Source organism: Rattus norvegicus, chromosome 17, assembly GCF_036323735.1.
Source record: "Rattus norvegicus strain BN/NHsdMcwi chromosome 17, GRCr8, whole genome shotgun sequence".
NCBI lineage: Eukaryota > Metazoa > Chordata > Mammalia > Rodentia > Muridae > Rattus > Rattus norvegicus.
In genome coordinates, this window is record NC_086035.1 from 26,860,068 (window position 1) to 26,878,935 (window position 18,868).

Here is an 18,868-nt window from a genome sequence, read left to right on the forward strand (position 1 = left end):
GTCCATGTATAGTCTTTAGGTAGTAGAGCCTGAGTTTTTTGAACGATCATTTTTTTGGCAGGTCTATTTAATTCTTATAGCATCTCTGGGTTGGGGGCGGGGGAGGGGTCCACTAAAGATGAAGTTTGCAATTTTATATTTGAACTGGATAAGTTGCACAATCCCAAATGAGGGAATTGTCCTTGGGGAGTGTGTGCCTCTTCTTGGAAAAAGCCTGAAGTCACCCACTGGGGGTCCCCCCACCTACGTTCTGCAGGCAATACCTTTTCTGATACGCATCACAGGGCTGGCCCATCTGCCTCATCTCCCGGATCAAGCCATCTATGATTTCCATCTGATCATTGGCTTGAGTGAAATACTCATCCAGTTCTCTGTTCCACGCCAGCTGGATTCCTTCTCCGAACTTCAGTTCCTAGCAGGAGGAATTTGCATGAAGATACATAAGGAAAAATCTCAAACGCGTCAGTGAAAGCAAACCTTCTCTTGTAACATGACAGACAGCACAAGCCCCCTCATCCGACAGCTCACTTCGAACTGTACAGAACACATGGCGGGACACACTCGTAATGCCACACCTTTGGAGGCTGAGGCAGGAAGATCAGGAGTTCGAGGCCTGCCTGTACCACACAGAGAGACACTGTCTTAAAAGCAAGCAAACAAAAACAAACAAACAAACAAAAACCAGGGCCAGTGAAATGGCTCAGTACCTGCCGCCAAGCCTGGTGATCAGAGTTCGATGCCCAGGGCACACATGGTGGAAGGAAGGAAAAACTCCTGAAAATTGTTCTTTGACCTCCAGATGCGTCCTCTGGCAGTCGCTCACTCATGATACACAAGCATGCGCACGAACACACACACACACACACACACACACACACACACACACACACACACACTATATGTAATAAAAACAGTTCAAATTATGCATCGTGTGTGTGTGTGTATGTGTGTGTCTGTGTGTGTCTGTGTGTGTGTGTGAACATCACTTTTTCAGTTCTTTAAGAAAGCAGAATGACACCCTGCCATTAGGTCAGATGTCACAATAGAGGGGGCTCAGTGACAGGTATATGAGACTGAGTTACGCAGTTTTGTATCTTCTTACGAGAGTCTCCTCCACGCTGACGTTGTTTCTAAACAGAAAGCTCGTCTGCTGCTTCACTGCCCTTTAGCCCTTGCCCTCCCTTGTCCACTGGCTGCTCTCTCCCCCTCGGCTGCAGCTCTACACACAAAGATGTTAACAGACATGACACCGATTACCCCAGCACCCACTCTAGTGACTTTAGTGCACATCGAGAGAATTAAACTGGGAGCACTGTACCTACAGTCACTATAAACCACACCCAGGGCTGCACGTGTGTTCTCCATGAAGTCCTGATACCTGGTACCTGCTTTGGATGAAAGGGTCCAGCCAGGTATGGGAGGACTGACCAGTGTGCTGACCCCCACACCCTTTTACCACAAACTAAAAGTATGTATTTTCCTCTCTCCCCTCCTCCTTCCCTCCCTCCTTCTCTACACCTTCTTTCCCTTCTGGTTCTTTGGTAGTTTCACTACGCAGTTCAGGCTGGCCTCAAACTTAGAATCCTCCTGCCTCTGCTTCCCAAGTGCTGGCTGTGATCCTCTGACACCTGTCAGCCTATACCTTTAAATGTTTACTATGAGAATCTACATAGTATCTAAATTAAGAAACTAGAACATTAAGATAGCCTTCCGTTAAAAATTAATTAATTAATTAACGTTCTGGGTTAAAACATTTGCAGTGTGGCAGGTTCTAGATATAAACCAAGCATGAATGTCAACTTTGGAGAGAAGAGGTCACAATTCAAGCACTGAAAACACGTGGTCACTGGGGAAGAAGACAGAAAAGGTGACTACCACCCCATCATTCCCTGGCCAGCTTTTAGAAAACCCAGAGCCACTATAAGCCCTCAAAACACTTTAAAAGGAGTTATGGCCGGAGAGATTACTCAGTGGTTAACTGAACACACTGCTCTTCTGGAAGACCCAGGGTTGATTCCCAGCACCTACAGAGCTGTTCACCACCACCACCTAGAATTCCAAAGAATCTGCCACCCTCTTCTGCCCTCAAGAGGTACCAGGCATGTGGAGCACAAACATACATGCAGGCAAAACACCCAAACACAGAAAATAAAAGTTAAAAGAATCTCTTAAAAAGTGAGAACTTGGGGCTGGAGAGATGGCTCAGTGGTTAAGAGCACTGACTGCTCTTCCAGAGGTCCTGAGTTCAAATCCCAGCAACCACATGGTGGCTCACAGCCATCAGTAATGGGATCTGATGCCCTCTCCTGGGGTGTCTGAAGACAGCTACAGTGTACTCACATACATAAAATAAATAAATCTTAAAAAAAAAAAAAGTGAGAACTTGCTGGGGGTGGTAAGGCACACCTCTAATGCCAAGCTCTCTGAAACCAGAGGCAGGCAGATCTCTGTGAGTTCAGGGCCAGCCTGGTGTACAGAGTGAGTTCTGGGACAGCCAAGGCTATTACACAGAGAAACTATCTCAAGAAAACCAAGAGAGTGGGGCAGAGGAGAACTTTAATAGGTGACTAATCAATTCATGTGATTAGTGGATGAATAGGTTATCCTGTTCAGAGTGAGTCTGTTATAAAAGCCAACTTGGCTAGAGTGTTGCGTGCTCTTGTCTGTGGCCATGTGATGCCTTCTGCCACCTGGGGACTCTGCCAAGAAGAAGGTCATTGCCAGGACCAGGAGCCAAAACAAACCTCTCTTCTTTGTAGTTTCCCCAGTCTGTGGCATTGTTACTAGCAACAGAAAATAGATTAAGATAATATCCCTGTCTCGACTGCTCTGAAAGGACCATCTCGAGACACTAATGAGGTGAGAGGCTCAACAACACGCAGGCTATGATGAAGGCGTGAACTCCCCAGAAACCAGCGTGAGCAAGAACCAGACTGGAGACACGAGGGGAGCTTACCGGCTGTGCGATCAGCTCTGCCCGCATCAGACAGTCTGCGCAGTTTTGCAGAAGTTCTTGGATAGTGTTCTGGTTCTGATGCCTGGACATGGTGCCGGTTTGACTGTGGAGACAAAGAAATCCAGACATGAGATGACTTTTATCGATGTAAAAGTAATATCAAACTTTCACGAAGGCTGCAAAAATGGCACAAAAGTAGTCTGTGAACTCAGACGCCACAGTTGCTCACACAGATGTCACCCGTGTGTGGTTATATCACCTTTGCCTGACCCATTTGACAAGGCCAGTGGCCTTTCACACCAAAATATTTCAGTATACACTTCCTGAGAATGAAGACAACTAATTATATAACCACAGGACAATTGTCCGAGTCAGGGAAATTAAAATAGATATCACACTATTTTCTAATCCATAGAATTTTTGTTTGGTTTGGTTGAGACAGTTTCTCTGTGTAGCCCTGGCTGGCATGAAACTCATTCTGTAGACCAGGCTGGCCTCGAACTCATAGTGTTCCTTGTCTCTGCCTCCCAAGCACAAAGTTTGGTGGGCTGCCAAAATCTCACAGATTAACCCCAAAATGTCCTTCAAAGCAGTTTTTCCTCAGGTGCTCATGGCCAGTGACGGCAGCCAGTGATCTCATCTGGCCTGTCTGTCACTCCCCTCTCCCTCCCTCTCGACAGCCCAGTCCCCAGAACATGTCCATCTATGGCAAGCACAGAGCACAGGGATATCACTAGCGAATCCAGGCACAGGAGACAAGAGCAGAGGTAACTCTACAAAAAAAAAAAAAAAAAAAAAAAAAAAAAAAAAAAAAAAAAAAAAAAACATTCTCCACAATCACTTCAAGAGGTGAGGAAATCTCGGTATGAGGAGAAGAAAGATGGAACGGCTCTTGAACAGAAGTTTCTTCCCACAACGAGGCTCGTTCTATGTTTCTAATTTGATGATTATAAGTCAAGCTGCAGCCCTGCTTACAGCAGCTTGGTTTAATACAGATGTAGAGTACATTGACTTATGTCTAATATGTACGACAAGGTCAGATGAATATACTCTACAATGCTGCACGATGCTGTATGATGCTGCACAATGCTGTATGATGCTGCACAATGCTGTATGATGCTGAACTTGGGGGTAGCAAGTTAGCTTAGTGGTTAAGCACATACACCAGTCTCGCAGAGAACCCAGAGGACCTGGATTCAGCTCAGCAACCACTCCGGACAGCTCACACATGGAGTGTCTGTAACTCCAGTTCCAGGGGATCAGACGGCCTCTTCTGGCCTCCAGGGACACCTGAGTATGTTCTTTCAACGAAAGTCCTTAAAGGGCTTTAGGGGTGCCTGGTCCTTCATCAGGCTCCAGTGCAATGTGCATCTGCTTCTGTCAGCTTGATGTCTATCAAACTGAACTGTGTGTGTCCTTCTATGTCTTCAGGTTTTAACCTATGTGTATGAATGTGTGCCTGTGCCCTCGAGTGTAGGTGGCTGAGGAGGTTGGAGGACATCTGATCCCCTGGAGCTGGTCTTACAGGCGGTTGTATGCTGCCCAACACTGGTGCCGGGGACTGACCTTAGGTCCTCCAAGAGACCAGTTAGTGCTCTTAACGGCTGAGCCATCTCTGTACCCCACCCTGTATGTTTTAAAGAAAGAATTCTACTGTTAAAAGAAAGGGGATGTCGACCTAGAGACACAGTTCAGTGGTGTGGCACTAGCCTGGCATGTGGCTTGGGTTACAAGCTAAGCACTGGGAGAAAAATGTTGAGAAAACAAAAGCTATACCATACCCAGATGAGGAGGCCCACATGTGGGAACCTCTCCCACAGTGCCTGACTCCATTATTACCACACCACAGGAAAGCATTTTCTTTCTTTTTTTTCCTGCCATTTATTCGGGGTTCCTCCCTGTAAGTAAGGCTCCCCAACAAGCCAGCACTAGCTGGATGTGGGTGAGGATCCCAGCCTTCCCTGGGAACCACTCCCAAATGACGACACTGGCTTCTTGAGGCAGGCCCAGGCAGCACAGGGCCTGAGTGTCCACCTGTCAAACCCTGGGCAGCTTCTCAGACTCCTGCCGGTGAGTACAAGCAGTCTCCCTTCCGCTCAGCGTGACACAGGGAATCTGGCACAATTCCCACGCCGCTGGGACACAGACAAGACTACATCTGTTGTCCTAACTTGTACCGGATTCCAGCGGCCTTAGAACACTTTCCCAGTGTACCTGCCAGGAAACGGAAGGAAATGAAAGAAACAAAGAGAGAAATGGAGAGACACAGGAAATCATGAAGGTCTTTGGAGAGGGTAAGGTGGGAAGATGGCTTGGGTTCAGGAGTTCAAAGCCAAGCTGGGCAACCCTGAGATTCTACATAAATTTAAAAAAGGAAGGGACATACAAAGGAAAGGAGAGAATTGGAAAGTCTTGTATAATTATAAATAAAATTACTTATTTTTCTTCCTTTGGTTTTGTTTTTTCCTTTTACTTTTTTTTGGTTATTTGAGACAAAGTTTTACTTCATAGTCTACATAGTCTCATTCACTATGTAGCCCAGGCTGGCCTCACTGTCATAGCAATCCTCCTGTCTCAGCTTCTTGTGTACTAGGCTTCAGAGCCAGTTTGTTTCCTTCATTGAAAGGCAGGGACCTTTCTTCTGAAACATCTGGAAATTTCTGTTCAGCAAGGTGATTCAGGTGATGCTGTCCACACAGAATGCCAGTTCTAAGTACATGAATGAAAGGGTTATCTCTCCACACCATAAAAGCCAGACTCCCTTAACTGATCTAACAAGGTGTGCCATGGTAAAAAAAAAACACCATAAACTGAGCCGTAAGAAAGACAGTTAAGGGATACAGGGTATGGCATGCATAAGAACTTTGTACCAGCTTGGCAACTTTCCTGTAAATCAGAATCTACTTCAAAATAAAAGTGGATAAAACAGCAAGTTTGGCTGATAAAGAATGCGCTTAACATGAGCGAGGCCACGGGTTCAATCCCCAGCATCCCCCCCACACAGAGATATACACACACTGCACACTCACATACAGACACATTCACATACCATGTACACCACACATACTCATACCAACCACACACATACACACTCACATCACACACATTCACATCACACACACTCAAATACCACATACACACACTCACACCACACACACATACCCACACACACAGAGATATACACACACTATACACTCACTTATATAAAGTGAGATATACACTCACACATACTCACACACATACACACTCACGCACAGCACACACACTCAAATACCACATACACACACTCTTACAACACACACATAATACACACACTCTTACAACACACACACATACACACACTCTCACAACACACAACACACACACATATACACAGTCACAACATACGCATACACACACTCACACCACACACACATACCCACACACAGAGAGATATACACACACTATACACTCACTTATATAAAGTGAGATATACACTCACACACACTCACACACATACACACACACTCACACCACACACACCACTCACAGAGGCAAGAAGTTCAAACTCATTTGTGAATAAATGTATCCAAAGTGTCATACACATTTTAAACATCCTGAAATTTGAAGATGAAACTCTTCGAGCAACAAAGCACAACTCTGGAGCTCCTGAACCCCCACTACTAGAGGATGCTACTGGACACTCACAGGTGAGCTGCCCCCAGGGAGAGGGAGCTGGGACAGTCACACACTTACTCAGGGCATTGGGGGCTGCCATCCTTTGTTAAGCCCCCCTAGTTTGGGAAGACAGTTCTATCACTTAAGATCTATTCGATCCTGCAGAAGACACCTTTTCCTCTTCCCTACCCACGAGTGTCTGACTATTCTTTTAAAAGTACACTGCATGTGTTATTAACTCTAAAAAAATGCTTTAGCTTACCAACGGCCTGGCATGTGCCCACAACCCGTGCTTGATACACTAACCCTGCGTTTTTGTTTGCTTCTTAGTAGATGAAGAAGAGAAGTACACAGAAGCCAAGCTTCTTTAAGACTGGAAAAAAGGACTAAATTGAATAATGAAAGAACCTCTGACATTGCCACATGTCTAATCCACTGTTTCACCTTTACCTAAGTGGCTGAGTGCTAAGACTCTCCACAGGATGTCGGAAACCTTAAGGAGTATTAAAATCTGTGTTGTATTAAAATCTAGCGTCTCACTCTATAGCACAGGCTAGCCCAGAACTCACTCTGTCACCAGGCTGACCTGAAACTCATGCACTCCAGCCTTGAATTACAGCCACCAAGCCAGGGGTGAATCCTGTTTTACTATAGTGTTAAAAATCTATTTTCTCAGTATTGAAAAGCTATCGTTTTTCCCTATTCGTACATATATGTGGTGATGCTTTAATTTATAAATTAAGCATAATAAACAGATTAGAACTAATAAAATGGAACAAATACAACAATTATAGCAAAGGGCACTTCAAATTTCAGGATGTTTATTTTTAGATTTATCCAGATTTTCTGTTTTTGAGACAGGATCTTATTATGTAGCCCAGACTGGCTTCCAACTATCAGAGCAATGTCCTGACTCAGTCTTTTCTTTCTTTCTTTTTTTTTTTTTTTAAGACTTATTTATTTACTATATATAAGTACACCGAAGCTGTCTTCAGAGACACCAGAAGAGGGCATCGGATCCCATTACAGATGGTTGTGAGCCACCATGTGGTTGCTGGGATTTGAACCCAGGACCTCTGGAAGAGCAGTCAGTGCTCTTAACCCCTAAGCCATCTCTGCAGCCCGACTCAGTCTTTTCAGTATTAAGATTACAAGAGTGACCCATGCCCCTTAACCCATTTATTTATTTATTTTTGAGACAAGATCTCATGTTCCCAAGTTGGCTTGGTAGCTAAGGGTAACCTTGAATTCCTGATTCTACCTCTATGACTCCAGTGTTCAGGCTCACAGGCATGAGCCCCAACTCCTGCCTACTGTCCATTTGGTATTTTTGGATCATGGTTGACCATAGGCAACCGAAAGAGCAGAAGAGAAACCATGGGTACCAGAGAGAACTCTGTTATCTCCTCCTAGGAGCCTACTTATCCTGTCTTCACCTGTAAAAATCCCAATTCCAGCTGAGGTGCAATCAAGAAGCCCTTTGGAAAGAAACAGAGTGGGGTCAGAGGGAGAACTGGGCTCACACTGGCTCTGTCAGATTCTGCCTGCTGAGGTTAGCAATTGGGGAAGAGAGCAGCTACCCTGGTGTTTCAGCCCCAGAGGAGGACTCATACACAGAACCGCTGTGCTCCGTCAAGGAGAAGGGCAGGCAGAGAGGATTTTAATCCACTGGGTCAGACATCCATTTTCATGGCCTGCCGAGTGTGCGGATCCCTCACGAGGGCTGGGGAGTGGCTTCAGGGAGCACACTACTTTCTCTTTCCTTCTTTCCTTCTTTTCCTCCTTCCTTCCTTTCTTTCTGTACTAGGAATCGAACCCTGATCAATCATCAAGCAAGTTAAGCAAATAGTCCCTTCACCAGCTTGGGTTCAAGCTTACTCTGTAGCCGAGGCTGGACCTTGCATTTCCCCCCTCCTCCTCTGAGCGGTAGGAGGACAAGACTATGCCACCACACCCAGTTTCTGTGGTGATGGGGATTTATCCAGCACTCCGGGCTAGGCAAGCCCTCTGCCTGCTGAGTTGCATTCCCAGCCCAAAGTGGGAGGTTTATAAACCACACTCAGAACCGAGCTAGCGGGCATCTCACATCTAAGGTTCCATTTTAAAATGTATGTTGTTTTATAGACAGAGAATATAAAAGTTGCTTTAGGGTGGGGGAGAAAAGCTCACTCGGGTTAAAAAAAGACTATTGACTTCTAAGCTAAAATTAATAGATTTTCCTGGGAAATTAAGGAGTTATCCTTGGAAGATCAACTTTTCTGACATTGTTTTATCCTCAAACTCAGACAAATGACTCACCCCGCACAGAACCTGCCTGCGCAAACATTTTTTTTAAAATTCATTCTAAAACTTGTTTAAACAAGAATGGCTCTAAGCTTTTGTAAAAGGATCCCTTCACCGGTGGCTAAAAGGAAAACGCGTTCCGGAGTTAAATCCAGACACATCACGCGATCATCTTTGTGAACAGCGTCCAGTAACATTTTACCTCAGCGTGTTCAGATAACATTCTTTTCTAAGGAAGAAAATAATATCCCCAAATTAGCTATCTTAAAGCATTTGTTGAACATCTGCTGCCAGAATGGTACAGAAAGAAAATTGTGATGACAGGTATGCAACGTCATGAGGTAAAAATGCTTTGGTTTACAAAATAACTGCACACTACCATTCACTGCTCCTTAGACACCCGTGCCGCCTTTCCGTGTTGCTTTCTGTGTGCACACGCTCTCTTCCAGGGGTTACGTCTTCCCTTCCTCTCTCCGATCATCCCTCTCCCTTCTTCCTTTGTGCTGTTTGGAGTCATGTCTGTGTGCCCAAAGTGAAGGTAAATGTCTCTCTGTATTCAGGCTCATCAAACGACCCCCTCCCCACAAATCCTCATTAAATGTCTGTTGGAAATTATAAATACATAATGCTTTCATCTTAAGGCCTCATCGATTCTCTCTTTACAATCTTTAAAGCGTCTCTTATATATCACACATTGTTAGGTTTGTGGGTTTTTTGTTTTTGGTTGTTTTTTTTTTTTTAAGACTCTTAAGACAAAAAAACAAAACAAAACAAAACAAAAAAAAAAAAAGAAAGTCTAGTTTTACTTCATGCAAGGGTGACTCACTAAACACCCCAGCCATCAGGTGAGTTGCTGGATGGCCTAACGACGCCTCCCCCCTTTCCCACCCCCCAGGGCTCACTCTGCCCCCACTTCTCTTGGACTTAGCTACACAGGTGTGGCTACCCCACAGCTTCTCCGTCTTCCCCTCCTACACACACATAACAACGTACAGCTCTACACACTGCAGGTGCCCAGGGCCTGCTAGTTTGGCTCAGTAAATCGGAAGAAAAACAAAGGCAAGCACATGACTGATGACATTAAACTGGTCGCCCTCATTTAGGAGCCAAACCTAGGAGTAAACCCATCCCAGCGGCTGATCTCACCCAAATGAATGAATAAAGGTCTCTTTCCCTAAAGATGTAGAGGAACAAGTCTCCTCAGACCTTAAACTTTGTCCCAACATAAGAACTGTGGCGGGGTGGTGGTGCACACCTCTAATCCCAGAACTGGGGAGGCCAAGACAGGCAGATCTCTGTGAGTCTGAGATCAGTCTGGACTACACAGCTAGTTCCAGGACAGCCAGAGCTACACAAAGAAACCCTGTCTTGAAAAACAAAATACAAACTAACAAAACAAACAAACAAAAACGTGGAGGTGGTATTCCATATGTTTGGGTGGCTGCTGCAGATGAAGAAGGGGACAAACTGGCCACACTGCCACAACCTTCACAGAGACCCCAAGGCTGACACAGGAGCTCACTGCCAGCTGTACCGTCTGTGACTTTAACCAAGCTGGAGTGACACTAAAGCTGTGTGCCCGATGGCCTGCATCCAACAGGTGGGAGCACCCACCTGCAGGGCTGGGGTGAGGCTTCAGAGTGCAGTTAGGTCTAGAGTGCTGAAGAGGTGAACCCCAGGGGCTCTGTCCATGGGGGCAGGCGGCTCCTGTGGTTAAGACTTTGTTCTTTTTGTGTATTCTGTCTTTGCCCCAAGCTGTTATTTTGAGGACATCGTACAAAAAAAAGTAGACACAGACCTAAAGGGAATCAAGGAAATGACTGTGGACTCATACATTAAAATTCTGCAGGGTACTTGTGAGTACATACAATTTTATGCCACAGTGTAGCCATTCAAATACATTTATATTTTAAAAGGAAAGAGGGGGCAAAAGGGTATAAAGTATGGGACTGGGTATAAAGTATGGGATATTTTCAGGAGTCCTGTAAGACTCGAAAGCTCTCTTTCAGGCAATTAAGTGAAAATGATATATTTTAGGAGTATGAAAGAATTCTCGAAGGAGTGAGAACACTCAGAAAAAGACGTCTTCCTTGTTTATTTTTGTTGTTTAGTGGAAACGTCAACAAAATATTTGTTTCTAACAAATTCAATGACAAAACAAAGAACTCTGTTTCGAAATATTTTCCTATGCAAAAAATTTACACTTGTTTTACTGGACCTCTACACATTGTCCTGCCATCCCCGAAAACATCCTTTTCTTCCTCCAGATGACAGATAAAACCGGATGTGATGTCGGTTTGTCAGAAATCCTGTTTCCCAGCAAAACTTTCAACTGTTTGCTGCTTCTCCCCACTAAAGGTCATCTTGATGAAATGTAGCTCTTGTTCACAGTTGTAGCGTATGTGAACCCCTCCAACCGGACCTGTCTTTGGTGAGATATAAATTGTGGGTCTGAGCTTGCATGGTTTTTTTTTAGGATGTGGCTTCCAATGTTGGCTCATTGTCTTGGTCTTGGGAATCTTTGGGGTTGTGGCTTCAACTCCAGCATCACAGTGAACCATTTTCAGTTTTTAAGAGTCAGGGCCACTGGAACCCAGTAGGATGGAGAAGGAGAAAGGCTGATCAGGGGGCCGAGCTCTCGGCTACTCCTACAGACTGGAAAAACACTTCTAAAATTGTTCTAGAAGTTTCTCATCTGGTAAGACTGGTTATCCGAGTCAAGTTGGACTCTCAAAGTCACACCCAAGTTCTCTGTGCTCCACCTTCAGATGTCAGCACCGAGACATCAGAACATCAGCACATCCCTTCCCAAGCCATTTCAATCCTGGACGACAATGAACCCAAGCCCATTTAGGAAAAAAAACAACAACAGTCAAAAGCTATTTTGTCCCATTAAATAACAATCAGACAGCATAATACAGAATCAACAATTAGTCTAAGTAATACAGAATCATGTTGGGTGGGGTTCTCTGAGCACAGGAAGCTCTTTATAAGAGCAGTAACAAAATAATGAAATGCATCAGGAAATATGCATCTGGATGAATGCAGAATGAGGCTGGACAGAGTTACAGTGAAGTAAAGAATTGTACTGGCTAGAAAAGGGCTCTCAAATACAGAAGATGAGCTATAACCACAGAACTTGTCTCAGATACTGCGATAACCTGGATACAAAATTCAACCAAGCTGTGAGACCTTGGGCAAAGTGTTTGTTTGTTTGTCTAACTATTTTAACCTCAGTTTCCCATTTGTAAATTGGGATGTTGGTTGCGAGGGATGAGATTACATGAGGTTTGCATAATACCTGATTCATCACAGGTGTCTGGAAGGCGATGGGAACTGTCATCCAAGGATCATATTAGCCATGGATCTGACATTTTATAAAGTATACAACTTACCCAGGTTTAATAACAATGCCAGTGTTATCTGACCTGCATTGAATTTGCCTGAATCTGATTTTGCCATTGTTTCGATAGGTATCCTGAGTGACCTAGGCTCTGAGCTTTGGGTGTCCCTCAGACTCTCTTTACATCTCACAGCCAGGTGTGGGCTGAGGCTGTCAGTGCATCTGGGCAGTGTCCCAGGTGTGGGCTGAGGCACACCTGGGCTGTGTCTACTTTCCCACCCCACTGCACCTGCCACGCCCAGACTTTCCCTTCACCCTCCTGCCTTGGAGTAATGGCCTTCTCACTCAGATTTCTAGCAGGTTGTGCACAAGGCACGACCCCCAACAGAGCTGTCACAGACAGCCACCCTGCTGAGGCTCAGTGAACACAGCTCCCTGGAGGAGACTCTGGTGGCAATGAAAACCTGCCATGGATTCCATTGCTAGTCAAGCCCCTCCACCAGCCTTTCCTAAGAACCTTCCTCCCTTTCTAACCACTTTCCACTTTTCAAAGAATGCTCACCAAGGAGCCCACTCTACACACCTCTTGAACTCCCCGGACCCCAATTTCATGTTCTTGTACATCTTTGTATATCAGCCGAATTACTACACAAAATAAACACCACTCTTTTTAAAAAAATAAAGTCTAATGCCAGATGCTATCTCTACTTGTGAAACCTTTGTTGCTATTTATACAACTACCAACATGTGTGTGTGGGGTGTGTGTGTGTGTGTGTGCCAAAACCTTGTGAGCTCTGGGCAAGCACTACAGCGCTAGTCTGTACCTTCAATTCCACCCTTATGTACCTTGTATTTGTGTGGTCTCAGATTTTTTTGTTCATCCACCTTAACTTTCCATGTATGCAGCACATGCTCAGAAGGTGCTTGCTAAGTCAATAAAAGGACATGGAATTTTATATACATTAACAGGTAGCGACAGGTCTGTCCAGTCTAGAAGTCAACTCGGGGAGATCTGGGTGAGGCTTCATGGTCCTCAATGCTCTATTCACTCTGAAGTTTAGAGGTTTGTTCTTGCTGGTTCTGATTTCCTTTACTGCTATTATTATTATTATTATTATTACTATTACTATTATTATTATTATTATTATTATTATTATTATTATTATTATGTTTTGCTCTGTTGAGAATGTAGTGTGCTAAGCAAATGCTCCTCTCTTGAGCATATTCTCAGCCCCTGGTTCGATGTTGAGATAATGAGGTCTGGACAAGAAAAAGCCTTAACATTGTAACCACATACTTCTGAAGCTTAATGCCTACCGCTTTGAATCTTTGCTCCGCTTTGTTTGGTTGGTGGAAGAGCTGAGTGTGAGCTCTGGTTACTTGGGTGACAAAATACTTCCGTGATTAGCATTTTATGTTAGCTCCAAGAATAAGACTACAGAAATTCTGCCTTAGCGGAAAGGAGCATTGATATGATGTCTTATGCAAAGGGGAAAAGGAGCTCTAAAGTTTCTTTTCAAACTTCATGCCTTTTACATTCCCGAGCCTGTAACACTTACTCTTTCCCCTGTGGAACGCAATGAAACGTGCGTGGTTTTAGATCCCATCTAACCTAAAATAAAGTAGGTGGAGCTGGGGGAGAGGAGAAGGCGTTACACTGTAAATGTGATTGATCTCAAACTGTTCTGAAAATGGCCAAGAGTTAGTTGTGGAAAAAAGACAGAAGAGACACACTTCACGGTGATTTCAATAGCAAAAGTAAGATCTGAGTTCTCTGCAGAGACTGGTTTACATAAAGACGAGCTACCCACACCTATTTCAAAAGTTATTTCATTTGTATCAATTCAATCTGTAGATTCAAATAAGTTAACATTCAACTAGTAGTTTCCACACTGATTTTTGTAAAGAGAGAAGAAAAAAAAGTAAATATTTTTTAAGCATTCTGTTTAGCAGAGGTCCCCAGCTCTCTTGGGCAGACAGGGCCTCCTACTTCTGCAGAACCTAAGAGATGAGTAATGAGCAAACAGCTCCCTCCACACAAAGCTAAAATGTTACCAGAAAAACAGGTTCAGGTACAGGGTCTGACTCTCCATTTAGTCTCCATGAACTAAAAATGCAGAACTCAGCATTCACGGGCCATTTCCTACTGTGCAGCACTAGAACAGGTCCAACAGGCTGGGGGGGAGGGGACTCTATCACCTGGGTCTGAAGAAAATGACAGCCTCTGAGTCACCTGGCTACCGCTGACCCCCTGAAGGGCCACTGACCAACACCCGATCCTTAAGGGGGGAAATCCTTTCTCACAGTGAGGTCATTTTCTACTTCTGTCTGCTCTTCCTTCCAGAAGATATAAAGTTTGATAGGTTTATAAATAGACTTTTTTGGTGTGTGTGTGTGGGGTGGGGTAGCAGAAATACTGAAGGACAGGGAAAAACATTGTTTTTTTCTCCAAATTGTTTTAGGGAAGAATCCTGATAAGAAATGTATCTTTACACCGCTCACATCTCAATGAATAAATTAAAAATATTACTTCTCTATAAGATTATAAGAAACCAAGGAAGTGAATTAACCAATTACTAGGCACTGATGGTTGTCAAATTAAAAGGGCTGGGGGGGGTGGGTACAGGTCAGGAGTAGAACACTTGCCGACTGTGTGTGAGGCCTTGGGGTTTGATTCCCAATAAAGCAAAAATAACAAAAGATAAGAAACGTTGGCTAGTAGAAGCAGACTAAATATTAAGGTTAATAATAACAATAACTTGGTTCATAAAGTGTTGAAAAGAACTACTAAAGAATTCTTTCGGGGTTGGGAATTTAGCTCAGTGGTAGAGCGCTTGCCTAGGAAGCACAAGGCCCTGGGTTCGGTCCCCAGCTCCGAAAAAAAAGAAAAAAAAAAAAAAGAATTCTTTCACATTCTGATCCAGACTTTAATTATGCAATCCACACATTGAAAAGAATGGGCTACTGAATTCTGGGAAGGCTAAGACAGAAAAGTAAATTTGAGATTTAGGTGGCTGGCCAAATTTTAAAATATACTTTAAAACCAAGTTTTTAAACCTGGTGTTATCAGACACAATCGTTCGTCAAAATCCCCGGTCAAAATTGGTTAAGAAGACAAAGATCTGTAATAATGAGAAAAGGTACCCTGTGCCTGAGAAATAAATAAATTCAAGCAGAAAACAGGTTGCAACTGGAAAGGCTGTCCGGTCTCTAAAACTGCTTGCAAAACAAAACTCCACCGGAGCCATTAGGTTTCTCCTCCTCCGCCTGCGGCCACTGCGCTGCGAAGCATTAAGGTATAGGGCGGCCGCCTCCAGAGGCGCGACCAGGGTAGGGCTGGGAAGGGGCGGGTCGCAAAAGTCTCACGGCTCACGTGGGCTTGCAGAAAGCAGCTGTGGGGACTGTGTGAAAGGATGCTCATTACCTTCTCCCACCCACCAGTGACTCCCTCGCTGTATTTGCCCGACGATCTGGGAAGAGGACCCAGCCCTTTGTGCCGTGGATTCCTCTTCAGCAACTTGGCCTGGGCGCCACAGTGTCACCCTCCAGGGTCACCCTCCCAGGCGGAGCTTGAGCCCACTCTATACCGATCAAAAAGATGACTAATACTGAGCCCTAAGCCACACAATACAAAGTCACCCAGGAGACTAGGTCGATATTTTTTTATATAAGAGGCGCAGAGCCTCCGGTGGAATCCCGGTGACCAAGTGGCCAGAGTGGGGAACTGGGAGCGAGCGGAACAGACCTGTTCAGGCCAAGTTTGCAACCAGCGCCCACAGGCCATCCCTGCAAAGGAACCCATTTGCGTGACAGGAGTTTCAGGCCGGGCGGAGGGCGAAACTTCCACGCAGATACCCTCGGAAGGCCAAGTAACCTAAGGGGTGACCGTGAGTTGCAAGCCCTGAGTCCTTCGGAAGCCACCGGTTAGCAAAAGGGACTCCACCCCTTCACAAGTTTTACTTTTCATTAGTTTGCGAGCCCGTGTTTGTGGCCGCAGCTCCGCCTTGCCTGACCTCCCACCTGCCAGCTGGAACAAAGGCAATCACAGCCGGGTCCACCTTTCAGGGGACACCCGGGGGTAGGGGAAGGGGAGGGGGGACGACAAAGGCCAGACCTACGTCCCAGCCATCCACTGCTCCCTTCCACAGTGGAGGCGGAAAGGAGTCGCTTTAGGGTAGAAACGAGGTAAGGCTCACGGTAAGACTGTCGCCCGGGTCCCGGCACACACCCACGCTCCCTGTTCACAGGGGTGAGCGCTGGGCGTAGGGATACCGGGTCCTGCCTTCCGTGACCCGGGGCAATGCACTTTCCTCGGCCTAGACCTGGGTTTCCTGGTCGGCCCAGGAGACGGGCAACTCCCTGGCCAAAGGTCCCAGCCTGAGCTAGGTGGCGGCCGGCCGGTACCCACCAGTAGCCGTCGGAGTTCTGGTCGTTGACAGTGCAGCGCCGGGAGTAGTACATCCTGCTGGTGCCACCGCCGCCGCCGCCGCCCCCGCCGCCGCCTCCGCTGTAGGTCATCTCGTAGCGCAGGTCGGGGCCGGACTCCGCGCGGGTCATGCGACCCAGCGTGTTGATCCGCGGGTGGGAGCCGCCGTTGCAGCTCATGTCTGCGGTCACTCAAGAGAGCCGCTCAGCGCCGCGGCATACGCGAGGCGTCGCCTCGGAGCACGCGAGGGACTCCCGGAGAGGAGCGCGGGACGCGGAGGACTGGCCGGGGAGCAGCGCTCCAGCAGGGCGGAGACGGGGACGGCGACTGGCGTCTGAGCGCGGGAACCGGAGCGGAGCTGTGGCTCGGAGGGCAGCGAGGGCTCAGAGGAGCTGCGTCGCGCCTGGGTGTTGGTGTTGGTCGAGGCGGCGCTAGTCTCCTCCCCGCTGGCACCAGGCGCGCAGGCCACACCTGGCCCGCTTCTTCCCAGGGCGAGGTGCGGCCGCTTCGCCTCCCCCGCCCCTCCCCCCGCGTGTCACCGACGCCTGGGGCCGCCCTCCCCAACCTGCGGCTCCGCCCTGCGCCACCGAAGCCTGAGCAGGGACGAGGGGCGGAGACCTGGCGACTCGATCCCCTCCGAGGGCCGCGACCCTGGGGGACTTGCTTCAGGCTCTAGGAGCCAAACTCGGTCATAGTGGCACACCTTCGGAGGATTTCCTACACTCCAAGGGGCGGTAATAAAGTGGCCTAGGACAACTTCAGTGAAATACTTTTTGCTTTTCCACACGCAAGCTTCTGTTTAAATCGCCCCAGGAGTTCGATTTCTGTTGTGTAAAAACTAATTTTACAGAGAATCCTGTAAAGGGCTTTTCCAGAAATAATTTGTCATGAGGATAAAGACACTTCCGCTGTTTTCCATCGGATGACAGACAATATAAATTACAGTTTATTTTCCCTTGAACTCTCTTTTTCAACAAGAAGCTGTGAAGATTTAAAACATAGGACCCAACTTTTTAACCTGGTATAGTCCTGTAATCCTGGCACTCCGGAAGCAGGACTTAGTTCAAGTCTAGCCTGGGCTTCATAGAAGGATTTTGCATGAAACAGAAACAAGACGTGGCTTTCCATTTCTCTAAAAGAATCTAGAGCACGTTTGTCCCATGTAGACTCCTAAGCTCCAACCTGAGTCCCTCTTTGCCCAAGAACCCTGGACAGATACCAGGGTTCCAGATGAGTAACACCCAGCCAGAACATTCCACAGGTTTGTTCCAAAGCCACTCCCAGTTAGCAGATGAGTGCTATCTACTCCGTAGTCTCCATAAACTGGCTTTAGATTCAGACCCCTGTACACTAGCTGTTTAGATAACTTGGGACATTGTTAAATGCTCTCCAGTAAATACTGCTTAAAGACCTTGGCAATACATAGTTCTCGTCTTCCTAAATCATGTCTGTTAGCTTTCCTGTTTCTACAATGTATTTCTCAGATGCTTATGAGCTGGTTAAAGCAACCCAAAAAGGAAATATCAAACTCCATCGGCATGGTGTGGAGGAGAAGTGGAGGTTTTCTAAATATGTGTCCTATCGAACTCTCCGATGACACTTCAAACTTTTGGACACAAGTCTTACTTGCACTTTTGTTTCTTGATTGCCCAGAGCGGATCAACTTAAGTCCAAGGAATCAAACGCACAGTGAGATAACAGTTTACCACTTGTTAGCTCGCCCACTAACATCTGCCACTCTTCAACTACTGTCCATTTCCTCTCATTTCTAAACGCAAATTCACCTGGCCGAAAGCATGTAGACAAAAGTGCTCTGTGTAGAAATAGAATCCGTACCCACAAGTCAGCTTCCGCACAGACAACCCATAGTGTCCGGAAGACGTTTGGGGCATCAGTAAATAATGCGCGGAATTTGATTTGGAATGTTTTCCCTCTTAGGCATCTTGTTTGTCCAGCGAATAACTATAACACATCATATGGAAGGAAGGTCCTGTATCAGACCGTGCAAAAGACAAAGATGACTAACACAGCCACTGTCCTCATAAATGCTCTAGTAGAACCTCAATTTCAGCCATTCAGAGATCTCCTTTCTCCTATACTGAAAAGGACCCACAGTCGACCTGCTAATTCACCTTGGATACAACCCATTTATCTAGGAAACACCTCACAGCGAGAGAGGCTCTCCTCCACCAGAGATAGCCCA

General features: G+C 46.1%; 1 protein-coding gene across 2 annotated transcripts in view; it reads right to left on the reverse strand.

Moving 5' to 3' along the window:
• The window catches only part of Dsp (desmoplakin), a 48,267-nt gene extending 30,915 nt beyond the window's left edge, over nucleotides 1-17,352 (reverse strand). Inside the window, exons 1-3 of one of the 2 annotated variants that reach the window (XM_017600713.3) lie at nucleotides 16,648-17,352; nucleotides 2,957-3,059; nucleotides 264-412 (exon numbers count right to left, since the gene is read on the reverse strand). In XM_017600713.3, coding sequence (XP_017456202.1) covers nucleotides 264-412; nucleotides 2,957-3,059; nucleotides 16,648-16,844 — 449 coding nt within the window. In that variant the 5' untranslated portion in view covers nucleotides 16,845-17,352. The remainder of the gene's footprint in view (nucleotides 1-263; nucleotides 413-2,956; nucleotides 3,060-16,647) is intronic. The other variant, NM_001419598.1, reaches the window with a different exon arrangement.
• Nucleotides 17,353-18,868: the final 1,516 nt, after the last annotated feature.